Source organism: Cibotium barometz, chromosome 21 (genome assembly GCF_041138505.1).
Source record: "Cibotium barometz isolate CiBa-2024 chromosome 21, ASM4113850v1, whole genome shotgun sequence".
In the NCBI taxonomy this organism is placed as follows: Eukaryota; Viridiplantae; Streptophyta; class Polypodiopsida; order Cyatheales; family Cibotiaceae; genus Cibotium; species Cibotium barometz.
In genome coordinates, this window is record NC_141066.1 from 49,917,904 (window position 1) to 49,945,511 (window position 27,608).

Sequence of the window (27,608 nt, forward strand, 5' to 3'; positions counted from 1 at the left end):
AACCCAAAGCCAAAACCAACAACTAGATCTGACTTTGAGTTGAAATGAATGTCTTTGATGCCTGGCATCGTAGCTTTATTAGATGATTAGTAGGACTTTTGAAGTTCTTTTGTTGGACTAGATATTTGTCGTAAGGCCTTCTGAATCTTTACATGGTGTATTTGGTATCATAGGCCTTTCGTAGTATTTTTTTCCTTTCTTTCTTCTCTCTAAGGTGAGGTTTGAAAGCTAAGTACCAAAAGCACATCAAAAAACAAACATGGAAAAAATAAAAATAAAGGGCACAAGTTTATGGTGGAGTTGATTAGGTAGATTAGGTTATGGTGGTGGATTAGATTAGGGTTGGATACATGGCATAGGCCCATTGGTTCACACTAGTATGAAATCATTTCTACCTACCAAATACCATAAAATTATCTTATTTAGGTCATAAACCATTTCATATACAAAATCTATTCTACCAAATACACATTAGTAAATAATTATCATTTCTTTTAATGAGTTACTTTTTGTAGTCAAGAATAGACTTGCCCATTATGCATTGGGTGGTTGGACTAAATGTGTATTTATGGCTCGAAGATAAGAAGAAGGTTTGTTATACTACTTAAAGAATAAGGCAAAGGGAATGATAATGTGAAAGAGTATAGGTAAAGGAACAAAGCTTTGAGAGTGGAGAAAAATCTATGATGGGTAAAGGAACAAAGCTTTGAGAGTGGAGAAAAATCTATGATGGGTAAAGGAAAAAAGCTTTGAGAGTGGAGAAAAATCTATGGTCTTTATATGTACACCTATTCAATTTGAATTACCCTCACTCCACTCCTCCCTCTCTCATCATGCATGCATGTTTGCCCCCCATCCGCCCCCCCCCCATTCCTCCTCTCCGCATACACACACACATTGAGAAAAATAAGCACACATGTGGCTATCTTTGCAATTTGCCGTTGTTTGGGATCTCAAAGAACAATTTTGTTCTACACTAGACTTTCTCTCTCTACACACACACATACACACTAGACTTTCTCTCTCTACACACACACACACACTCACTCACACACAAACGTACATGTGCATACTTGCGTGGAAAAACAGGATAGTGATAATTTGATCAGGAGACATATAGAGAACACTAGACTTTCTCTCTCTACACACACACACACACACTTACAAAAAATCTCTCTGTAGACACACACACACACACACACACACACACACAAAACGTACATGTGCATACTTGTGTGGAAAAACAAGATTGTGATAATTTGATTAGGAGTGATATTGGAGACATATACAAGGACACTTCAACTTTTGCTTGTAATGAACCATTGAAATGGGTTGTAAGGGCATGTAAGGATGCGGCTAGACATATATATTCATATGTCAAACATATAACATGATTATTTCTTCGGAATGAAGAAGGAAGACAATCTTGTGTGGTGGCAAATGTTTGAAGTGAAGGGTTGGCAATAATCGAGGAGGTAGAGAGAAGCTATTTGAGGAAAGAGTCGATAGAAAGGCAGATAAAGATATAGAGAGAGAGAGAGAGAGAATGACTTTGGTAGACTATATTATCGTGTTTTCTTGCCGCCTGCATTCCAAGCAGCGCTGCTAGCTCTCGTCTTCCTCTACCACACTTAACAGAATACTCAGAATTGATATGTAGCAGTAGAGAGAGAACAGACCCTATAACCTTGTGTGCACGTTCAACATGGCCTCTTCCATTGCTGCTGCTTTGGCAGCCACCTCCGCCGCCGCTGCTCTTCTTTTTTTTGCAGCTTTCATCCAAGCTGCCCCCGATCAAGCCCTTGTTCGCTCGCTTCCGGGCTTCTCCGGATCCTTCCCTTCCCGCCATTACTCCGGGTAAACAATTCAAACTTTCCCCGTTGTGAAATCAACAAGAAAACGCTCCCATTCTCCAGCTGCATAGAACAGTACTGGGCGCTGTGAAAATGATCGGATCTCAGTGTCAGCGCATGTAAATTGTGCAGAGAGTCTAAGTGTGGTTGAACCTGGCATTTGCATTCGTAATTGTGGGTACTGGGGTTTTTGGGGCAGTCGCTTAGGAAGAGTACATACATACATAGAAAGCGCTTGTCCGGGTTTCAACCTGGCAGTTGTAATTCTTGGCAGATTGGTCCCAAAATGTAGCAAGGACTCACTGCCGCTTGGCTTCTTATCAGTCAAGTCAGGTAGGTTGATCTGGCTTGCCATGCCCATTTGGATCACATGATGCACTGCAGACTATTCAGTATCAAAGGCTGCTGCCCACTGTTACTTTTGGGACTTCGTGTTTGCGAGGTGAGAGGTGAATGCTTAACTACTACCATGGGAGGGGGGCTAAGGATGCATAGAGCTCAATGAATATGGCAGGGGATCCAGTGGACTTCTCACGTCTCCATACATGAGAGTCTAATGGTTTTTCCCTGTACTTAATAGACGTCTCTTCTTTGAAAAGAGATCTCTAACATGCTGTCCTTACTGCAGGTATATCACTGTCAATCAAGAGCATGGCCGCCAGCTTTTTTATTACTTTGTTACATCAGAAAATGATCCTAAGACAGATCCAATTGTCTTATGGATGAATGGTGGACCAGGGTGCTCAAGTTTTGATGGTTTTATATATGAACACGGTATGCCTGCCAAGCTGAAACAGATAAGATACCTTCTTTTCTACCTTTGGTTCATGTGTCTGATTAGTTTAGTCTATCCTTCCCATACTTGCTTTAACAGCCACTCCTAGAAATAATTCCCAATCATCAATGGTGGCACCAATGGTCAAACCTATGTGTAACAAAGAATTCAGGGATGAAAATTCTACTATTTGTTATGATCCTTAGTGCCAGGCTTCACTATGGCTGAGTCTGCCCTGTATCTCCGGAGCTCTGACAGAAACTCAGTACATAGACCTTTGTATGAATGCATGCTCTTATGTGTGTGTATGGGAATATATATTGATACCAAGTTCTACCGTCCACTATTGGGCACTAATGAGGTTAGTGGGAATGTCGTAGTATCTAGTCCATACTATGCATGATGTAGTTGATGGTTTATTGTCTTGTGGATGACTACCATGAGGTTATAAATCGCACTTTCTTATAAGGTGAATTTGGGCATGTTCCTGGATTCATCTAGTATATCTTTATGCTGTTTAGCGGACATGCAAATTTCACATTGTGAAGTTTTCGTCCAAATTGCAACAGCCAGTTGATATTGTGTTAATTCTTTCTATCTTTCGTGGTACATATACCCTATCAGCTACCTTTTTGTTGTAATAATTCTTTCTATTTGTTATGATCCTTAGTGCTAGACTTCATTATGGTGGCTGAGTCTGAGCATATATTGATACCAAGTTCTACACCCACAATTGGACACTAAATGTTAGTGGGGATGTCGTAGTATTAGTACATACTATGCATGATGTAGTTGATGGTTTTTTGTCTTGTGGATGACTACCATGAGGTTATAAATTGCACTTTCTTATAAGGTGAATTTGGGCATGTTCCTGGATTCATCTAGGTATATGAAAATTCTACTACACCTGCAATCTCTACCTTGCTGCCCATTTTATCGTCGATAAAGATCGTCTATTTTGGGCTACCTACCTGGCTCAAATGCAGCTGTACATACATCTCATACATACTGTCTAGCTCTGCTCAAACAAAGACCTTTTGCCTACCGTGTCCTAGTGGAGTCATAAGCTCATAATCTCTACCACATGAAAATGTGGAACCTTATTAGCTACTAAAAATGTTTAAAGTTGGGGGGAGGGGGTTCCGCCCTAGAGGAGATTGCAACAATGGGAATATGGAGTTACAGCCAAAACTTTGCCCAGTGTACTTTCCTGCCAAACGGTTAAGGCTGAAACTTAGTTCATCTACAAAGTCCCCGGAACAAACCAAGTCACAGAGAAACTGTCTCTTGCTGAACGCTTGATGTTGCTGAAGGTTGGGGATGCTTTGCTGCTATTTTCCTGTCCTGAGAACTGCATGGAAACTTCAATGCTTTTTTTGAAGATTGCAATGCCCTGCCCTGATCTTGTCAACACAAGAATGTTCAAACATATCTCATTGATTAAGCACTTCTTGATGAAGTGCCTGCCATTGGTATGAATCCTCCTGCAAGAAACCCCTTGTTGAGAACTCTCATGATAGGTTCCAGGTCATTGCATAGTCATCCCCTAGTGCACCTGCTCATATGGATCAAACAAACTCCCTTGCAAAACCCAAAGCAGTCCTCTAGATGAAAAATCAATAGGTAGCAGCTGTTCTGCAAAACCTCTGACTGGAACCTGTATTCACCTGTACACCTTTGGTTATGCATGTTCGGACTGACATCCAAGTACTCCATGTTGAGCTTCGACGGTCTGTCCTCCCTATGGATGTGGTCATGTGGATCACATTCATAGGGTGCCGAGTGGTGTCCTTGTCGTGGAGACTATTCCCTGATGAACACAATCAAGGGCACAATGCCCTCATAGAGCGTCTGTGCTTGTAAGCCAGGCGCAAGTGATACCAAGGATATGGTGGAATGAGATGCCGCACGTCTGTGATAGTTCTCTCAAGTCCCCTGAGGTAATTTTGTCAGGCAGGAGCAGAAGGGGGCGGTTTCTTTTTACCAGAAATTCTTTTCCACCACAAGGCAGTGGACATCTCTCCTAGTGAATTCACACCATGCGGACACCATAGGCCGCCCACGGGGGGAATTGGGATCAACGACTAGGATCTCATGGCAGTGGCGGGTGCTCTCATGCTTGACAATAACCCTGGCTGTCTCAGAACCACCAACTTGCTCGTTTCTGACCCCGGCTCGAAAAACAAAAATAAAAAATTGATGATATTTTGTAAGGCTTTAACTTGCAAAGTACATTTCCCACCAAACAAAAACATCGGATTAGTATTTTCATTAGCACAAGACAACGTTTTAATATTTTGATTCGCACAAGAAAATGTTTTTGTTAACGGCGCAAGCACATTCCACAAGGAGTATGGCAAAGCACAGACATTTGAGAACAAGATTATAAATTATGCACACTAACAATGAGATTACACATTAAAGTGCATTCATCTGTGTTCTTTGGGCATGTGATAACATATGAAAAATGTCTTCCACTTGCATGCCACATCTTGTGCTGTGCATATACAACATAAAGTTGCATACCACATCTAAAAGGGCTTTTTATGATTGGAAAAAATGACAAAACAATGAGTGTGTCCTGCAAAAAAATTTGCCGAAAGGCTAGCAAGATTCTCTAAAGAATTGCAAGCTTTATTCAATTCATATTTCTTGTCAACTGGTTTGGTATTTTTTGGGATTGCATTAGAGCTTTTGTTGTTGTTTCTCTTTTTTCTCAACCACTTATTTTATGTATTTTAGGCTTGCTCTTGTCATCATATCACTTCATCTTGCATTCATATAGAAAGTTGAATTACCTTTTTCCTATGTAGTACTTGTGAGAAAAATTAACATACGAAAAAGAAGTGGACGGAGGAGTTGGGTGATACTAGGGAAGATACTATTTTGGATTTCTGAACTCCCCTTTGGCACAAACTTCTGCACACCCCCTCACACCCCTCTCATAGACATTATAACTCATCAAAATTGAGAATGTTCTTTCTTATACACAAATATTCCTCAAAGATCGACTAAGAAGGTCACACAATGTGCTAGTCACAAGATCTTCATCTTTTACATTTAAGCCTATAGATTCAAGATTATCTTCTAGATCTTTGATGGGGCTCAAATGGTTAGGGATAGAAATACTATCCTCCATGTCCATGCTAAAGAGTTGAATCTTGAGGTAGAGCTTGTCGTAAATTGTGGTCTTGAGCCCTTACATTTCAAAACTTGAGCCCTTACATTTCAAAACTTGTCGTAAATTGTGGTCTTGAGCCCTTACATTTCAAAACTTGTTCAATGTCACCGTTGGAGTCATCGTTTCTTAGATCCAAGAAACCTTACACTCCTTATTCAACATGCTGGTGGTAGATCGTGCACAATGAAACAATTGTGGTGTGAAGAAATACATTCAAATCAGAGATAGAGGCTGAGATATGGCTGGCATTGGAATTCAAACAATAAGTACAATGGTAGAGAGAGGGGGCTTGCTTCTTCAAGTTACCTTAAGCCCTCCTTGGTAGTGTTTACTAGAGGTTAAAAGCTTATAGATCTTAGTGGACTCTCTAGATGTATCCTAGAAGTTCCTACATACAAACGATTTAGAGAAATCTCTAGAAAAGTGTCTCCAAGTTTCTAAAACAATACATTTTTGTTGATGTGGCACATATTTGCTGATGTGTTTGTCACGTAAGTGATGACACAAGCATAAGGTGATGATGTAGTAGTCTATATGACAAATATGATATAACATACCCTGGAAAAACTCTTGTGTAAAAGAACACAGTGGTGCATGCCATTGAGCCAAAAATACTATATGTAAATTATAATAGATTTAAAACTTTATCTTTATAGCCATGTGTTGAATAAAGTAGTCATGATGTTTTTGAATAGTTTCTTGAATCTAATTTGTCATTTTTCACTCTAACGAATTTGCTCTTGGATAAGAAACATGAGCATACATGTGGCACTCCTAATCATTTATCTTCTTAAACAATATTTGTAGCTTTTTAGATGATGAGTCTAATATTTTGAGAGTTGAGGTTAACAGAGTTATTTGTTTTTCTATAGGACTGTTTTCTTTTGCAATCCTAATCATTTATTCTTATACAATATTGGTAGCTTTTTAGATGATATTTTGAGAGTTAAGGTTAACAGAGTTATTTGTTTTTCTACAGGACCATTTTCTTTTGTGGCAAATAATACATTTGGAGGCTTGCCAAGTTTGAAAATCAATCCATATTCTTGGACAAAGGTGCACATTTTTTCTTATTTCTTTATTGTCTATAAAGGAAGCCATAAAAGACTTGATGTTTGTTGTGTAAATGGGTAATTTCATTAGCATAAACTTGTAGACAAACTATAGGGTTTCTTTCTTATTTTATGAATATGAACTATTGAGTTTTTATTTGAAAGTGGTTGTCTTAAATTGCTTATTTCTTTGGATGTTATATCTTGATTGCCTTTACATGAATTATTCTAAAATGGGTATCTTAAATTGCTTATTTCTTTGGATATTATATCTTGATTGCCTTTACTTGTTTACCCCCTTGTTAACGTATACATATTTTAATTTTGAATTAAAAAACACCTATGTAAGTTTACATAAATTAATTAAATAGAACAACTATTTGTTCAATCCCCTCTTGCATATGTATGGCATGAAACTCCCTTACGTAAACAAACCTCTCTTCATGCATGAAAGTGCTATACGTGTATATGATGTGACTGCCCTGGGTCATGCATCCATCATGTGTGTATAAACTTAATTAAAGAAACACATTGCAACGGGATCTAAGAGTGATGAAAGCAGCAAGGTAACTTGCTATGCTACATGTATATGATGTGATCACCTTGGGCCATACATCCATCATGTGTGCACAATTATATTTAAGGCCACACAAACGTAACTTTGCAATAGAATCTAAGAGTGATGAAAGAGATGTGGCCTCATCATACACGCTCAAGGGTTGGGTTGGTTGAGATACTGCAGAGAGAACTAGAAAGAAATGTTTGTTGATCTTTCTGGATTATGGGATTTAAGGGTGCCCATGTTCATGCATAGAGAAATAGGAGCCATAAAATAAAGTGAGACAATCACTAACTTAAAAGAACATCTTAGAAAGTAGGATGAGAGTTGTCTCCTTTAGGGGAGAGCCAAGTAGTATTATATGTATGTGAGCATATCGTTTGTCTCCTTCTCAACTGGGGTGCATGTGTCCTTATATACCATACTTGAATTCCTATGAATCATTATTTTTAGACTAAGAGTGCAATGCTAGTAGGTGGGATTTATTATCCAATCCAATATATATAACAGAGAATGATTATTTTTAGTTTAACATATTTCTTTTAAAATAGCAATCTTTGCAAAAAAGGTAGTGAAGAAACCCCCCTCCCCATGGACATTATTGTACCACTTTGGTCTCATAGGCCCATTGGGTCTTTAGTAGACGCTTAATATCTCTCTCTCTCTCTCTCTCTCTCTCTCTCTCTCTCTCTCTCTCTCTCTATTTATTCCTAAGAGGGACTACATTCATCATAAGATCTCTCTTAGCAATTCCTACCTATTTTAAAAAATTTAGATGCTTGCCAGTGGGGAAGGGGTATAGGACATCTAATAGGATAGTACTATGATGTGTGGTGACCTTAGTTTATTAATAAGAAATTATTGCTAGCAAAAAGGAGGTGTAAGGCTTCAAATACGAAAGAATTGGATATTAAAAATCATATTAACAAATGAAACTGAAAATAAGCACATATGTGTAAGACATTTAGTACAAATAGGACCTCAAATTTCCACATCTACATAATGCAATTGATATTGTGCTTATTCTTTCTATCTTTAGCCCTATCAACTACTTATTTATTGCACTAATTCTTTCTATTTGCTACTTCCCTTAGTGCTAGGCTTCATTATGGCTAAGTCTGCCCTACATCTCCGGAGGTTTGATGACAGAAACTTGGTACAAAGGGCTTTGTGTGAATATATGCTCTTATGTGTGTGTGTGTGTGTGTGTGTGTGTGTGTGTGTGTGTGTGTGTGTGTGTGGAGTGCATGTGTGAGAGCATATCTTGATACAGAGTTTTACACCCACTATTGGGCATTGATGACGTTAGTGGGGATGTTGTAGGTCCTATCTCACATACCTTTACTTTCGGGAGTAATCACACGTGAGTTATAATCTCCACTTAACCTTCACTTACACAAACCCCCCCTTAAACCTTAGAAAACCCTTTTTCTGTGTAGAATTAAATTCAACCTTCGAATAACCCTTTCAAACTATAAAATGGTGTTGTGCACACACACGCCTTGAGAGAGGACCACATCTCTCTCATCTTGGTTTTGAATTAGAACCGGTGTGGTTCACTTTTTCTCCATAAACTCAAGTACATTCTAGTTCTTATTTGAGTCCAATATAAATATTTAGAAATTAAATATGCATGCCTCTTATATACACATTTGCACATTTGCACCCTCTTAAAGGGCACTTTATTTATGTGGTAAACTAAGGCCGTATAGGAGATGTGACCATTCACATTTTCTTCTGCATAATTAGCACTTTTTGAAGTGTTTATCTTATTTCTCCAATATAATCTAGTTTTGAGCTTAAGAGAGACCTTGGCTAGGTTCTATACACAACAAAAAATAAGTTCTAGTGTAGGGAGGAACATACATTGGGTTTAAAAGTCATAAAATTGATCAGTATCATCTTAAATCAAAGCTTCTTTTTCCTTTTCCCTCCTTATTCTCCTTTTCCCTTCTTTTTTCTCTTTCTCTTTCTCTTTCTCTTACTTCTTTTTGCTTTTTCTTTCTCTTCTCTTTGTCCTCTTTTCTGACGTCTTCAAGCTTTCCAAATCACTACTTAGTGCACCCAATGGTACTAGATCCACAAGGAGGAATTGTGTCTCAAGCTGTTATGGTTCTTATACCATCAAGATAGGTAGATGGATACTCATCCTAGTGTGTTTATGCCATGGAGTGAGAGCACTCAAATATCTTTTTTTTTACCATGCCACATATGTGTTTAGAGCACAATGGAAGTGCCCTCTATGATTCTCCAGGGTGAAGCTATTGCACCACCAAGCCATGTATAGTCATCAGCATGCTGCTCATGTATCCTCGTTGCAACAGTAAAAAGTGCCCAACCTTGGTTGGAGTTGAGATTTTGTGAAGCTCCTCTTGAAAGACTCGGGGGTCATTGGTTGATTGTTGGCAAATCAGTCGTTGATTGATTGTTGGCAAATCAGAAACAGGCAGCCTAGGTGGTCACAAACTGCAATGGAGCTGCGCTATAGAATCCTTGGTGAGAACCTTGAGGGGTGGTTACTTTGGCCCATTATGTGGATGTTGAAGATGCACCATTATTGGTTGAGAAGAACAGCTTCTCTGCTCCTGCTCAGCAGGCACCTCAAGGAGAGGCATTGGAATTGCTCGTCTGAAGGAGCAAAACGAAGGAGTTTTTGGTCAAGAGAGAAAGTCGTGGTGCTGTCCACCTGAGGATAAACTAAGGCACGGTATGTGGATGTGTGTGTGTGTAGGGAATTCCCTTTCTTCACCTGTATGTGTTCGAGGGTGCACTCTTGTTAAGGATATTGTGTAACGCTTTTGCCGATAAGAATCTCTTGATTAAAAATGGGTGCTTTTTCATGTCTCTTAACCAGGTTGCAAACATCATATACCTCGAATCACCTGCTGGTGTTGGGTTTTCCTATTCAAATGTGACTACAGATTATATTACAGGCGATATTACAACAGCCAAGGATGTTCACGCCTTTTTATTGAAGGTAAAGCATGCTGTATTTCTCATCATATCAATATGTTGTGAGGCCCATGAGAAACCAGGTGTTATAAAATTTCAGATGAAGTGCTATGGTGGGAGATGCCCTGACATTAATACATCTCATTCATAGAAAACAGGGTGCAGGTTTGTGAAGGTATAGGGTTAACACCGAGATAACAAACAAAATTTTAAGAGCATGTGATAAACCAGGTTCCGACTCCTGAGACACAACTTACGTACGAAAACTCAAGCCAGACAAACATGCCTGCTAATGTCACTGCTTGCATCAAATAGACTGTTGACTAAGCCATGATGGTGATGTGGCATGATGACTAAGCATGTTGATATTGAAAGCTGACTGGACATATTACGTGTTGGCCATCCACAGACTAGTGATATAATTTATTAGATGACAAATGACTCAGAGAAATGATCTTCAGCATCTTCCGATGATGCTTAACACTCAAACACGCCTGTGGCTTAATGTCTAACACAACACACCTGTGACATGACATATCATCATCATTAGCACAATCTCTTGGTAGGATGCCACAGCTAGCTTCATGTTGCAATTGCAACTATATGTCAGTTCAGCTTGCACAAGATTGTTTGACCAAATACATGACAAGGAAACAGCCCGTGCTTGCTGTCTTTCGGCTCCATCAAAGGGGCCTGCCTTCTTGTAAGATAAGGCTCCATCGCCTCGCATCATGGTGGAGAATAATAGTTTGCCACCCCTCCAAGAAAATATCTGCCCGATTGTTTTGAGTTTTTCCTAAGCTAAGATGCTGGTGTTCAAACTTGGGGCCTCCCTGTTTGCAATGGCTCAGGCTAGAGCCTGCTGGCTACGGGATAGCTAAGGTGCCAAGGTTCAAACCGTTACGCAGGCCCAGTCGCAACCAATTACCACTCGAGCCAGAGCCTGTTGGCTATGGGGATCATGACTTCATATTATTTTTAATTTCCTTGTTCTTGATTGGGTGTTGAATTATACTCTTACGATTTTTTATCTTTTCTGACCCTGCAGTGGTTTGAGGAGTATGCAGAGTTCCAGTTGAATTCCTTTTATGTGGCAGGAGAGTCGTATGCTGGTGTTTATGTCCCAACAACTGTTCAAGAAATCGCTCATGGTATCAACTTGAAGTTCTCATCTTCCTTTTCTTATTTTAGTGATATACGTGTGTATGTAAGTGTGTGCGTGTTTGGGGGGGGGGTGTGTTCAAACTCGCGCCCTGGGCAGTGTGGTGCGATCGCCGCTTAGGTAAGGGCCCGAGTAAGAAAGATGGCATCATCTAGCATTTCATATTGGCATGGGAAACAAAAAATGGGGACATGATATTTCTGGCCGCTTTCAGAGAGATGTTACATGTAGATTGACATCCTAATGATTCGGAAGCAGTCTTTCTAATAACCGCACTAGGAGGTGTGGCAAGATTCTGCCTCGATGCACCCACACCTTTTGGTCCCCTGCTTTTGATCTCACTGAGTATCGATCTACTTCTGCACATGAGTTGACTCTGGGGTGCTCAATCCAGACCAGGCACAATGGCTTCTTGTAGAGGATGGAGACCAACACGTAGGTTCCCTCAACATCTATGCCAACTCAATTAGGAAGATGACTTCTTTCTGGATCCTTGTGGGCCTAAGGCTGCTTATACCAACACGTGATACATAGGAAGAGACTTCAACATGATCGATTCGCCCCTTGATGGAAAGGGCTGTGTACAGCAGCCCTCTTGTCTAGTGGCAAGTGTTTTCCATGAATGAAAAATCTTTGCCAGCTAGATGATTCATCCTCCATGTTTTCCACTCACGGCTTAAACCAGCTCTCTTCTGGAATCTTGGTATTGAAGAAGAGACACTCATCCCCAACGAGCAGCATTTTTCCTACATAAGCGGCCCATAGTTCCCTTGCATAAATCATCTCATCCCACAATTGTTCAGCCAAGCATTCAAGAGAACATGTGTGCTTAAGATCCCTAGGGTTCTTGGAGTCTAAGGCAGCATAGAAGATCCTCTCATCTTCTGCCAGCATATGTGCATATCCTCAGAAGTTTTGGACTTGCATAAGTGGCTTCCTAGAGTCTTCTACAATGCTATTGGATCAGCATATGGTTCAGCTTGTGTTTAGTCTTCCTGGTCCTTGCTTTTGGCAGTCCATAGTCATCAATTACATCATTGTACAAAGTTCTCCAAAGTAATACAAGCAAATACTCCTGCTTGTGGGGGGTGGAGGGCGGGGGGAGGGAAGGGGGCGGGGGGGTGCTTCACTGGGTATTGGGACCCAATCTGGTGTTGACTCTCATTTGCTCTTCTCTCTTAAGTAAAGTGGAGTGCATAAACTCACAAGTTTAAAGAAGGCTTTGTTGCGTGTTACAACAGTCAACCTATTGCATGCATCAAAGCTACAGGTTGTGACCCAAACTTAGCTACCCACAAGTAAGAGCATCCCGTGGATGGTAAAACTGCGGTCCGGAAAAACCACCTAGGCCTCCACAATGTCAAGAGAGACTTCTTCAAAGAAGACATGGAAGGAGAGATCAACAAAGAAGATACCACCAAAGAAACACTTCCGTACTTTAGTGACATTTGTCCAAGCAAATTTGGAGCAAAACAATTTGCTCAAGCTCTAAATTGAGGCTTCAGAAGAAGAAGCAGAAAAAGCCAAAGAAAAAGCAAAAAAAGCCAAAGAGGAAGCTGAAAAAGCCAAGGAAGCAGCAAGAAGATGAAAAGCCTAAAGAACTTTCAGAGCTTGAAAGATTGTTCCTCATCATGGAGCAACAAAGAAAAAAAGAAGAAGCCAAACATGCTGAAGAACAAAGGGCCAAAGAAGCCCGACATGATGATGAACGAAGGACCACGGACGCCTGACGTAGGGCTAATGAAGACCGACGGCGGGTAAACCAAGCAGCCCAAGAACACTTGAATGAGGCGCTATGCAACTCCAACACCAACAGTTGATAGCAACTATGCAGAAAAATATGTTGTCAATTCTCCCTACAGGGACACAATAAGGCCCGAGTTCCTCCACCGCCCCAACTACCACCGTCATACGAGCTCTACCAAATTTTAGTAAGTATGATGGTAAGTGTGATCATGCCGCAATTATGTAGTTCAATTACCTGGTGTGCCCTCTGCAGGAAAGAGCGAATCACTGGAAGCCAGTGGAAGGCCAAGATTGAGCCCTGCCTGAAATAAAGAGCTTCCCATATCTCCTCAATCCGCATGCCAATCTGATTGCCATGGATCCTCTTAAGTGTAGGAGAATTGGGGCGTGGTCTGAGAGAGTGGTGCTTGCAAGAATACCAATCATGCCCCTGCGGGTGCAAGCCCACTCATCTACATAGAATCGATCAATGCGGTTGGTAGGAAAGGTTCGGTCCATGCACCCTCCTGTTGGATCTGGAAAAGTGGAGGCTCCCAAGGGGTGCGACCAAACTTAGGAAGGTGCCACGGGTCTTACCCTCTCATGGTAAGAATTAACTCCTCCAAGGTAGAGTACTCTGCTTCGGGTATAGTGTCCATCCTCCATGTCTGTCCTCTGGATCTTCTAACATGTTGAAGTCCCCACTCCAGAAACCTGCCTGTGGGAGCTCTTGCGGTACCTGAATCCAAAAATGGGTCCGCTCTGCCCCTCTGTTGGGGGTGTACAGGTTGAGGAGACCCACATGGTATTTCCCAAACTCCCCCCTCATTCCCCTCGGGGCCAAAAGCAGGTGTGTGACTCCATCCGGGCAAGAAGCTCTCGGCGAAGGGCCCCCTTCGGATATGAAAGCGAGGGCCACCCAACCCGTGAATGTTCCAAGAGATGATCTGCATATCTGGATCCTCCTGAAGGCAGAGAAGGCCGACTCTTGCTTTGAAAGAACTGCTTTTGGAAGCTGTAAACTGCTAAGGAAGTGGTGGGGGAGGAAAGGGCATGGGACCGGAGACTAAGGATGGGGAAGGGCAGAGGCACTTAAAGACCAAGGCAAAAAGTGGGGCTGGAGAAGGGGTGGGCGGATAGAGGCAGCACGAAGGCGGGCAAAAAAGGGCAAGGGGGGGGGGGGGGGGGGGGGGGGGGGAACGGATTGAGGGCGGGGGAGAAGGCCAGTGGCTGAGGCGGAACGGGCTGTAAGGTGGGGCTCAGGAGGAGGCAGGCTCGGGCTCAAAGGTGGCAGGAGGAGGAGGGGGGCAGGGAGAAAGAAAGAAAGAAAGAAAGATATATTAACGTCTACGAGAGGCCAAAGTCGGCCTATGAGACAAAAAATAATACAACTGTGTTCTTCCGGTCATCGGAAGAAAAGAAAGAAAAGAAAAAGTGTGCATGTGTCGGGATACAACTGTGAATCATCATGGATCGGTGGAGCCCATATACCAACAATATAAAGGAGAGAAAGAGAGAGAGAGAGAAATGAAATGATATATTAACGTCTTTTGAAGGCCAAAATGACCTATGAGACCAAAAAGGTTACAACAATTGGTGGATCTGATACAATGTCTGTGTAAGAAAAGCAAAAAACAACTAAACAACTAACTGAAACTGAAACAACTATGAGGAAAAGTACGGTACTAGGAGCTCCTAATGGATAACATCTGGGAGGAAAACTCCAGCAACAAAGGTAAGCATCATACACATCACTATCCAAAGATGTCTCTCATCGGTCGATGGCAGATATCCTCAATGTCTACCATGGTGAGTACTCTGATTGGACGTCTCCCATGCCGTGCTAGTATGGTCCTGATCCTCTGTTGTAGTCTCCGCCGATGTCGAGATGGGCCTCTCATCTTGGGGCGCCTGGACCGCCCCAGCTCTATAGCCCGATCAATCAGTGTACCTCTGGTGCGGCTATACTCTGGGGCTATCTGCAATGCCTGCTGGCCTGACTGCTCAATCTCTGGTCGAAAGAAGTCTGTAATCTGTCTCTGTAGGTGTCTCTCCCTCTCAAGAGACCCTCTCTATGTCTACGAAGCTCCAGCAAGTATAATCCGAGGCATCTCTGATCCTAGTATCTCATGACTCTAGAAAGTGGTCCGAAACCCTCTCTAAACAGGCAGTGAAAACGGCCTCGTATCTCATAATATACTGGACAGTGACATATGTAATGTAACTTTGTCTCTGGCTCCATTTGGCATAGCTGACAAATCCTGGCCTCAGCTGGTACTCCTGTGAATCTGCCAGTCTCAATCTCTAGCTGGTGTGAGGATGTGCGCATCTGACCAATAGCACACCGTACCCCATGAGAAAGATGAGTATCCATGTAGCTGGGTCTAATCACAAACCCATCCTCCGTGAGCTGGAGAAGATGATCTCTATAGAAAGCCATCTTCGTACCAAGCTCGTGTGTCGGCTGTATCCATGTTCTACTAGTGTCCAGTTGAATCAAGTCCTGCCTGATAAGTCTGGTAATCTCTGCCCATGTGAGAGAGAGGGAGGGTGCATCCAGGGAGTACTGAAATGGAGGTAGCATGTCCATATTAAAGCCATGCAGCTGGAACCAAGCTGTCATCTGTGCATACCAACATGATCCGTCTCCCTGTGATGCCAACTGTCGTGAAGACTCCAGGGCTAAGCGAGCATATCTGTCTCTAGGGAGAGCCCAAGTGCTATGTATAAAGGAGACTGGTCGAGTGAGTGCCTCTACTACCAATGGGGGGGCAGCCATCTCTTCACGGATAATATCATGTGGTACGGAGGCCTTGGCCCTAATCATCCGGGAAATCATAGAAACCAAGGGCCTCTCCATACGTCTCCATCCATCAGTGCTACCAGCTCGGCTGTGGTGATCCACTGAGGGTCCCCATATCTCCACTCCATATACAGCATGGCTGAAGTGACCAAAGTGTCAAAGAGCCAGAGCTTTGTTCGAGGTTCCTGAAACTGAACCTGCAAACACATCGTGTCTAGTCTCCCCAATGCTGCATAAGCTCTGGTCAATCTGGTCTCCGTTGCTCTCCTCAAGGAAAATAGTGGGCCACTAAAAACCACACCAAGGTAAGTATATGCATCTGTATACTCCACTGTCTCTTGACCATATGTAAAGGTGGGTACTGACCTCCTAACCCACTGTGCTGTGGTGTTAAACACCATCAACTTGGTTTTACCAAGGTTAACAGACAATCCACTGTTCTGTGCAAACGTGTGCAATGCATCCAAATGACGCTGCATCCCCTCTGGAGAATCTGAGATCAGCACAATATCATCAGCATACAATAACAACGGAATCCATGTCCCTGCTAGCTGTTCTCCTCTGTCACCCTCTTGCTCTACATAGTCCGAAACCTCATCCACATACATCCCAAATAAGGTGGGAGAAAGGGGGCAGCCCTGTTTCACCCCAATAGTGGAGTGAACCATCTCAGATATACCTTGAGTAGTACGTACCTGCCCCACAACTGTCCTGTATAAAGCCATGATTCCCCAAATCAGCTCTGTGGGCACTCCCATCTCCTGTAGTCTGCGCATCAGTCTGGCTCTCGGTACTGTGTCAAAAGCTTTGCGGAAATCCACAAAGCAACAATAAATCCTCCTGCCATATAATCTGCCCTCCTCAATAATAGCTCTGAGTGTCAAGATATGATCAAGAGTGGAGAAACCTCTCCTGAACCCTGCCTGCCTTGATGCACGTATGCCCTCTCTCTGTGCCCATCTACTCAACTCCTGCTCAAGAATAGATGCATATAATCTAGCCAATGTGTGACCAATCATGATGGTACGATAATTCCCGGGAAGCATGGGATCCCCTGACTTGAAGATAGGCACAATCGTGGACATATTCCAAGTCTCAGGAAAACCCTCACACATGGCTCGGTTAAACATCATAGCAATAAGCTCTGCAAGCATATCTCTGGCATGAATAAAGTGCTCTGCTACCAAACCATCATGATCATATGCTCTCCCAGTCCTCATCCTGTCAATAGCTTTCCTTACCATCTTAGCAGTAAAGAAAGCACATGTCTCTGGGCATGGCTCCGATGGGTCTGGCAGGGGCGGCTGTCCTAGTGCTGTGTACAGGGATGCTGCATACTCACCCCAAATCTCTGTGGAGGTAATGGCTGGTGATGGTGAATGCTCATGGAATAGTCTCCATGCCTCGCCTGAGTCCTGACTCATAAATAAGTGATACAAATCCCTCTCTAACTGAGCAAGATAAGCCCTCTTCTTCCGTCGCACTAGGTGCCGGAAGGTAATCCGTGACTGTCTGTGAGTGGTAACACCCATGAGCACCTCTCTCTGTAATCTGATCCTCATCTCTCTACACTCCTCATCATACCAACTGTTCTAGGGCATGTTCCCAGATCGTCTCCGTGTAGGCTGACTATGGGGATATGCCTCTGATGCTGCAGCATGAAGCGTCTCTATCAATATCTGAGTGAGCTCATCTAATGGCCGTCCCGGCTCCTCAGCATATAAGCGTCTGTATATCTCATCCGTGTACACGGTGTCAGTCTCCCTCCTAAAGGTATAACGAGTGTGTGTGGAGACCTGTCCCAATGGAGCGGTGTTGAACTGAAATGTGAGAGTGAAGGACAAGATAGCATGATCCACTGCTATTCCAACCGGCCTAGTGCCTACCATAAAATCCTGAAAAGAGGGAATGAGACTGGGCTGAGCCATAACATAGTCCACTGTACTAGCACCATGCCGATGTGGAAAGCTAGTGAAACCGCCCGATGTCGGGAATCTCTGTAGGCCATTTAGGTGGCCAATCCATGTGTAGTCTCCATGTCTATCAAATACCGCCCATACACTGTATGTTCCTCATCTTGTGAGAGTCTAGATAGGCCCATATCCCTGACATCAAGCTCCCTCAACATCTCCTTTGAGTTATCATAAAATACTGTCTGGTTATGGGCGGTCCTGGCATCGAAGTTCCCCCGGAGAATGATGTCACCATCCCTGGAGAACTCCCAAATGTCATCATCCAAAATAGAAAAGGGAGACTGCCCGCTAGGTGATGCATACACTGATGTACTAGGAGCAAAATAGCATATAGCAATGTAGAGATATCTGCCCGTCTCTGCCCTCAGTCTAACCCACATGTACCTAGCCTGCTCATCTCTGCGGACTATATGTATCAGTGGCTGTAGCTCCTCTCTAAACAATACTGCCACTCCTCCTGAGCCCCGTCTTCTATGCTCTGAACGAGTCTCCTGTCTACAAGCTGTCTCCCATTGGTATCCACTAACATGTGGCATGGACTGTCCAGGAGCCTGATGCGTCTCACAGTAGAAGATGATGTCCCTCCCAGTGAAACTATCCTCAAAAGCCCCTACATCAAGGCGTAGAGATCCATTACAATTCCAAGTAGCAACTTTGAGTGTAGTCCCATAGGTCTCGCGCCGTCATGAAGAGCGCCTCTCCATAATCACCACTCTACCATCTCTATAGAAGGCCACTTTCCCTTTCTCGAGTTGCCCTTATCTCGGGCATAACTTCTTTCATGTGGGCAAGTTGCGAGAGTGTGAGGTCATCTCCAAGAAATATTCCCGTCTTCTTGAGTGTAGGACGTCTCTTCAAGAAGTCCTTCTTCGCTTCCATGGAGGGGAAACGAATGATAAGTGCTCTCTCCTTAGAAGATTCGCCACTACCTTCTCTCTTCTTTCCCACTCTCCATGCCTTTGTGTGCGTGGCTTCAATGCCCATCATAGAGAAGAGCTCCTTGGTTTCCCCTTCCGCATCATCACGGTCTTTTAGACCGGACACTCGTACATGTAAGGCCCGGGTCTTCCTCCTTTGCTCCTCTTCAAGGGTCATGTTGATGATGGTGGGAGTGGGGATGGGTGGCGATTCTTGATCCATTTCTCCACCTCGTCCATCTTCTTTTGTGTCTTTGTGATCACCTCCACCCATGAAGATGTCTTCTCTTTATGTTGCTCCTCCTCCTCTCGAATGATCCTCATTTGTTCCTTGATGGTATTCAGCTCTTCAATAAAGGAAGGCTGAAATTTTCCATCCTCAAGCTTGCTTTTTGAAGTGGCTTCCAACTCCTTTTTGAGGGCTGAGATTTCAGCCGCTTGACTTTTAGCATGCAATTTGGCCTCCAGTAGTTCCTCCTTTAAGGCTGAAATCTCAGCCTCTTGCTTGGAAGATCTCTCTTCGAGCTCTTGGATTTTGTCAAATCCCTTCTCGAGTTTGGAGAGACGGTTTATGATTGCGGTAACTGAAGAGTCGACCATCTTCTTGTTTTCTTTGATAATTGTGCCGAGCTTGTCCTCCACCTTCACGAGCTCCTCTTTAAACCGGCCGATGGTGAAGGAGGCAGAGGCAGGCACCGGGGGGGGGGGGGGGGGGGGGGAGAGAGAGAGAGAGAGAGAGAGAGAGAGAGAGAGAGCGAAGGGGGGGCGGGGGGCGCAGGTAGACAGGCAGCGAAGGAGGCGAAGGGCAGGCAGCGAAGGGGGGGGCGCAGGCAGGCAGTGGGAGAGAGAGCGAAGGGGGGCACAGGTAGACAGGCAGCGAAGGGGGGCGCAGGTAGACAGGCAGCGAAGGGGGGGGCGAAGGGCAGGCAGCGAAGGGGGGGGCGAAGGGCAGGCAGCGGGGACAAGCAGCGAAGGGGGGGGGGCGCAGGCAGGCAGCGGGAGAGAGAGCCAAGGGGGGGGAGAGAGAGAGAGAGAGAGAGAGAGAGAGAGAGAAAGAAAGATATATTAACGTCTCCTAAAGGCCGAAATGGCCCATAAGACCAAAACAAGGTACAATTGATGATGATGATGTCTCATCATAACAAATTTGAAAGAAAGAATGAAAATAGTAATATCCTAAGAGAGCTAAAAGCTGAAAGCTGAAAGCTGAACCGCTGAATCGTCACAGTAAACTCCTCCGGTGGTGGGCAATGATGGCTCGAATCGGCCGATGGTGAGGGAGTCGTGGACGCAATCCTCGTGGTCGTGGGCGTCTCGCTCTACAGATGGCAATGGCTCTGTCCACACAGAGAGAGAGAGAGAGAGAGAGAGAGAGAGAGAGAGAGAGAGAGAGAGAGAGAGAGAGATGGCGAAGGGGGGCAACAGTCAAACGACAGGGGAGCTCCAGCTCACTTCACTCATGTTGTGGTGCAGTGGAGCAACTGCATTCTTGTACAACTATTCAAGTTTACAATGTTTAAGATCAAATAACATGGAAACTCTTAGTGGGTTACTTGAATTTTCACTAAATTAAGGTTTAAACATAAAAAATTAAAATTATATAACATTCAAAGTGTTACTTAGCCTAAGCTAGAAATGTTTCCGGGACTTCACACTGTGCCACCAACACCCATTGGAGCCTATCATCACATTTATTTGGCTTTCACCATATCAGGACCCTTCCCTGCACCCCTTCGACTCTGCCCATCTCCATTGCGTCCACTTCTTATCCCAACAAATGACAAATTTTGATCTTTCAGCACCCGTCGGTCCTCACCTCACAGCTTTCTTCCATTATCATGAGACAGCATAGGTAACCAACCTTTTATATTTCTTCACTCACACATACACACATGCATACATACATATACATACATGCATATGTACATACATATATACATATGCACATACATATATAGATACATATGTATAGTACGTATTGTATGTATGTATGGTTGTATGTATGCATGCATGTATGTATATATATATATATGTACATTTGTACGGGCATACAGCACCTTCCATTTGGGGATTGAAACTTTCGGAACTGGTTCAAAACCCGTACTGTTTGCATGTTTTTGAAAGTTCTGACACCTAGCAGACCACCTGGGCCATAACGGATTCCTATGTATGGGAGACCTATGCACATAAGCTATATGATATTCCTAATTAGGTCCCAGCAAACATGTCACACATCCCATGCCCCATTAGCCACTCACGCAAAGGCCCATACTGCCAAAGGATCTCTCAGGATTTCAACAAACATAGTAGTATAGTTTTCTTCTTAGCTGGCATGAGCTTCTTTGTGATTCTTTTCTCTCTAAAGACTTTAGAAAATAATGCCATATTGGAGACTAGCATTAAACAAATGCCATTTTGATATTTTATAGGGATTCAAGATGGATCGAAACCGAGCATAAATTTGAAGGTATCCAACCAGAACTAATAACGGACTTGAAGGTTGTTGGCTAGACAACTAATGCTGGATGCACAAGTAAACCTTGCTGACAACCAAGACTAGATACACAACTAACACCTGCCCAGGGCCCATCCAGGCTGCCTGCTGTCAAGGATGGATGGGCAATCTTGCCCACCGAACGCCTGGTGGGGTTCATTGAATGAGCAGGGAAGGTTGTGTATCTAGCCTAACGTCACTTAAGCTCCTAGCATTAGCTCAGCTTGTCTACAAGGTTTGAGCCGGTATATTGACATGCTCAGTGATGTCATGGCATGGTGGTAGGGTTATATGATTGGAAATGGAGTAACAGATGAGGTGTTTGATGGCAATGCCTTGGTACCGTTTGTACATGGAATGGGGCTCATTTCTGATCAATTGTATGAGGTAATCTCCCATGGCTCCAATGCTTTGAAACAGTACTAAAAATCATTCATGTGAATGACTTCACTTGCACTGTAGGCTTAATGAAAACATGAGCCTCCGGGGTTTTGAGAGCATCCATCCTATTTTTACAACAGGAGGTCAACATGCTATGCAATGCGAGTTACTGGAATGCAACAGACTCAGCATGCCTTGCTAAACTCAATGGAATAAGTGAAGTAATACTCTCTTGATTACAGCATTGATGGATCTCTCTCTTCTCTCTCACACACACACACACACACACTCTCTCTCTCTCTCTCTCTCTCTCTCTCTCTCTCTCTCTCTCTTTTTAAAGTAAAAAACCAGTGTTCTATTACCAAGGATGAAAGCTATAAACAGTGGAAAAGGACCTCAAACTGCGGGGTATCAATAGCCTCCAGCTATCGACAGTCATGTAGGGACTGGCGAAGATTGGCACGAAAGAAAGCATAATCATCTAGATTCTAGAGAAGGCTGTCGAAACATAATATGTTTCCTAGCCTTCCAAATAGTCTAGAGTGCCCAATATTTCATCCAGATCATGAAAATGTCAAATCCAGCCATGCAAGATGACAAAACACCAAAAATCCAAAAGAGTTTTCCTCCTTTGAAGGATGGAAAACGTCCTTGGAGATTGGGAGTCAATGCTTGCAAGAAAGTCCCGGACTCTGCGCAATGCCAAAGAAAATGCGGAATGGACCCTGCATGTCATCCACATCGACAACATCTATCACTGGAGATATGTCGTTTTGCCAAAAAAGTGGAAACTGGAAGTATTCCTAGAAGGCATCTCCATAAGAATAGATGTTGTTTGAGAGGCAGCTTACAACCCCAAATTAGTCGAAGCCTTTGTTTCCACCATTTAGTATTCTTTTTTTTTTCGGTGAAATGGTGTTTTATATTATATGTAAAAAAATGTACATCAGCCACATGGCTCACACAGAACCTATGGCCCTAAAAAACCCCCCACAAAAGATCCTCTAAAGGATCATGACCATGCAAACCTGTACACTAATAAGAAAGCCTCCTAGCCAAATAAGCATCCCAGATAAAAGCATCAAAGATGAGCCAGCCGAGCCGCCGTAGACCATAATGAAATAACATCTACATCCAGTAGAAGCTGAGCTGAGAGAAGAGAAGAAAACTGCCAAAGCAGCAAACCGCGGATACGTAGAATGTGCCCATGTATTCCAGACAAGGAATCAAAGATGAACCCATTCCGTGTAGTCCAAATATGCCAAAGTCCTGTCCATCTAAGGAAATGGAATATCACAAGGTGACTGTCCGAAGCAATGACTTGAGGACAAATCCCAAATATCCATTGATGAGCCGAAACAGTAGACCTCTCTACTGCCTCCTAAACGCGAGAGACAAAAGACCAAATCTGACGGGCCACTGGACAACTCATGAACAGATGCATAACTGTTTCAGTGCATGTCATGCAGAAGAAGCAAGAGGCCAATGTAATTTTACGACGGCTGAGCTGATCCCGTGTAGGTAACCCTCCCACCAACATCCTCCAAATGAAAACCTTACCTTGGTAAGGGAGTTTAGATTGCCAACCACGCATAAGAGTTTTCTACCACCATGATTTAGACTTGTGCAATCCCCACACCTTATTGGCCTTGGTTGAAACCCAATCTTTCTCGGATACGAGCTTATGATAGACCTGGTTAGCTGAAAGTGATATCAAGTCACCAGATTTACATAGTGCCCAATCAAGCCAAGGCTGATCTGCAGATGGCCGAGGCAATGGAGTAAAAGGCTCAACTGCATGCATGATGTCAACCCATAGTGGCTGAAATGTCCGAGGAACCTTAAAGTGCTACCGAATACGACGAAACGAATATGGCCTGTGACGACCAGGTATCACAGCATCTCGGATTCTAACCAAGCCTAACCTGACCATGCGGTTGAGTCGTATGCGTGAAGCATCTCTGTCTGGCCAAACAATGACACGCGACTCCACAAATGTTTCGAACTGCAAAGAGTTCAAAAGTAGTCTTTCATGACCAGGATCCCAGCGAGCCAATAGTAGAACTTCATGCCAAGAAAGGAGAATATGCGATAAAAATGTGAGATGAGCGAATACGGACAGGAAGAGTTGCATTCACAATGTCCCACCATGAAGCCTGCACACGTGTCCGTCCATGTGACAATCCCTCCAACTCAATCAAGTCACGAGCCATGAATACCCAAGGCTACTCTTGCAAACACATATCCTGAAAAAGCGCCCACCTACGCGCCACCATATGCAAGCGGACATCCAGTAAAGCAGCCCCACCCATTCTTTTGGGCATCGTAATGTGATTCCAAGCTATCCATGTTTGACCCATAATATTTCCTTGCCTCTTCCACAGCATAAACTGAATGGGAGCAACCAAACGGAGAAGAGATTTGTGCGTCCAAGGTAGCAAAGGCAAAAAATAGGAAATCATGCTAAGCATAATAACCTGAGCTACCTTAACTCTCACGTGCATAACCATTTAGTATTCTTATATATTCCCCATAAAGTATCTCTCTCTCTCTCTCTCACACACACACACACACAAATGTATGTATACATACATGTGTGTGTGTGTGAACTGAGAAAATGAACTAATTGAAAGGTTACAAGCAAGAAGTTATTTTTTTTTTTGTCTTAAACGAGGGCTAAAGTACCTCGGTGAATCTTTTATGTGTACACAGGATATCTCAGAATTGAATGTTTATGACATTCTTGAACCATGCTATCATAATACAACAGTTCAAAGTGCTCTGGTAGATCTTCATGGGCTACCTAAAAGTTTTCGAAGGTTGGGAGAGACTGATCGCTCACTGCCAATCAGAAGACGTATGTTTGGTCGTGCTTGGCCATTAATGTCACCTGTTAGGGCTGGACGAGTGCGATCCTGGTCTGAACTTGGGAATTTCAAAGTGTACGTGCCTTGCCTGGTCAGTAAACTGTCCATGTTGCTCTCTATTAGTTTCAATTTCATTATGCATGCTAGGTGTGAGGCAGAATGCCAATCATATCCACCTTAATATTTCCTTACAAAGTGTCGTCACGCTTGACAAGTCATGTTTTGTGACTCTCTTTGAGGTACACCTTTGATCTCTGTGCTAACATGGACTGAGACTCTATGGAGAGCAGTAAACTGTAATAAGAATAGGTATAGGTGATCACATCATATGATGTAGTCTTACCATTCCACATGAATGTGCTTAGACCAGATTAGCTACCCCCCTTTATCCTTATGTATTTTGGTGTTATGCATGTCTCTTTTGCCAAAGTGTTACCTATTTGACCTTTTCACTCAAGAAGTTGGCATAAGGGATATTCTTCTCTTGGTGCTGGTGCTACCTCTTGTTTCTGGTGCTCAAATATTTGTCGCTTTTACTTGTATTTCATGCTGCTAACTTACATCTTGAATTCTTTTCGTGATTTGTACCAGGATTTAGAAGTTGCTAGCCGATGGTTAAATGACCCATCAGTTCGAGAAGCAATACATGCTCTACCGGTGCATTTTCTTCCCAAATCTCCAGAATAAGTCGCCTCTTCTATTGTCTTGTTTATGCGAGTGCATGTGTGTGTGAGTATGTGACATCCCTACCGGTCCAACCTGCAAACTACACACATGCCAAAACCAGTTAGAGAATACTGTCAGTCCACAAGGACTCGTAGAAGTCATGGCTTCACAGATCCCAACCGTAGGTCTGCTACACACCAAACCAGCCCTAAGCATATAAAGAGGAGTACACAAGAACCTGGCACAAGGCCTTCAGATCTCTAGAGCACCTCATAGTTACAGAAATCAGAAACTTATTAAGTCCTTTATAGTCAACACAAGCACAAAGTATTATTCTTTTTCTGCACGTATAAGAATTGGTGCCCCCCATGGTGACTACTTGGATGGATATGCCCCATCCTTAGATGCTTGCAATTGCCTAGTAGCCTCATCTTCTTTCAAGTTCAATCTATAAGGTTGCTTTGACTTCCAGGAAAAAGCTCTCTCTTTTATAGCCAACACCTTTCTTAGGTGGTATAGCCCTTGTGGCAATTCATCACTATAGTCCCCTTTTAACAACATGACTTGACACTCCTTCCAGATGTAGGAGGGATGCTTTAGGGCTGGTCATCGTCTCATGACATGAGGTCTATGTGGAAACAGCTGTGGTAGAGAGGTTTGAATTAATAGAAAGTGGAAGATGAATTGCATATGGCAGATCCAAGAGGGAAAACATAGGAGTAGGTCCTATATTGGGAAAATACTATTAAAAATATCGAGTCAATGGACCTTTGTTAAGAACAAGTTCAAGCTATTCTTCAAGCAAATAATAAACACTGTTTAGACCTATCTTTTATAAAGGCAGACCCAAAAAGAGTAGTGTATTTAATGTACTTATCCTCATTCAAGACTTTTCAGGATTCATATAGTTTGCACACTTTACATTGCATCCTTCATGCACTTGACTAATATGGAATGTAGTGGACAGTCAAAGAATTACTCTTCAAGGTTTCTAGAAGTAAAAATTGTAGGCACTCTTACAGCCACAATCATATGGGAAGCCCACACTTAGCCCTCAATTTTCCAAATTAGATAGCAACTGCCCCACATTCTGCAAAGTGTAATGTATGTTTGGTTTTTTCTTTGATCTTACATCTTTGAACAACACGTGTCCGGCCTAATTCTAGCTTGTTACATTTAATTGATTTTTCTAATTGGCATTTTTAAGAGGCACCTTTATTTTACTGGTCCTATCATGCTAGAGTATTGATTCCAATTATTTATGCAGGCGAGTCTTATTGGGACTTGGGTTGTCTGCTCGGATTTATTGTCTTACACACATGATGCCGGAAGCATGTTGCCATATCACCAACAGCTTCTCAGTCTAGGTTATCGTGCCCTAATCTACAGGTGTATTTCTGGCCCAAATATCTTCAATACATTGTGCACAATGCTTTGATGGGTAACCTGTGGTATACTGCCTTGTGTTTTTTTCTTTTACACTTGGCAGTGGTGACCATGACATGTGTGTACCTTTCACGGGTTCCGAAGCTTGGACACGTGGCATGGGTTATAAAGTCCTAGATGATTGGCATCCATGGTTTACCAACAATCAAGTTGCTGGGTAAGTGGATAACTTTTTTGATATTTATGAAGCATTTAGATGGCTAGGTCCTCAATCGTTAGTGTTGTGTTTCAATGGACAGATACACAATATCCTATGCAAATAACTTAACTTTTGCAACTATAAAGGTGCATGCACTTTTTCCCACCAATTTACAAGTGCAAAGTCTTGTTTTTTCTTTGATCCTATTGGTTGGTTAATCTTGAGTTTCAAAGGAATCTTGTGCTCTTAAACAATAAGTGAAACAAAGTAGGTTGATCTTAACACACACACACACACACACACACACACACAAGTTTGTTTCTGGTGTATCAATGGAAGTTTTCAACTTGCAGGGTGCTGGGCACACAGTCCCAGAGTATAAACCTCAAGAATCTTTTACTTTCTTCAAGAAATGGTTATCTGGGGAGACCTTATGAAGTAGGCTTACCATCATACTTCCTCAGGCTTGCCCTCAGCAAGTAAAGCAATAAGAGTATCTTACAAGGGAACTGAGCATTTGTGCTTATAAACAATATATATTTGGTGGGTTGCTTGTATGGGGCATACACGCGTGACAAACTAAATTAAAAAAAGAGCTCTGTGGTATCCTTCATAAGGAAAACACCAAGCCTTTTGCATTATCTATTAAAAGAGTTGGTCTAA

At 43.0% G+C, this 27,608-nt stretch overlaps 1 protein-coding gene across 1 annotated transcript; it reads left to right on the top strand.

Annotated features, from left to right (window-relative positions):
- The first annotated feature begins 1,496 nt into the window (after positions 1-1,496).
- Positions 1,497-27,608, top strand: LOC147627313 (serine carboxypeptidase 1-like). The gene is made up of 14 exons (XM_086815949.1): positions 1,497-1,857; positions 2,482-2,627; positions 6,789-6,865; positions 10,275-10,397; positions 11,421-11,523; positions 21,382-21,419; positions 21,732-21,833; positions 21,968-22,048; positions 24,540-24,785; positions 25,286-25,351; positions 26,628-26,749; positions 26,850-26,963; positions 27,046-27,091; positions 27,299-27,608. The coding sequence occupies exons 1-14, from the start codon at positions 1,706-1,708 to the stop codon at positions 27,380-27,382; spliced, it is 1,500 nt and encodes a 499-aa protein (XP_086672075.1). The 5' UTR covers positions 1,497-1,705; the 3' UTR covers positions 27,383-27,608.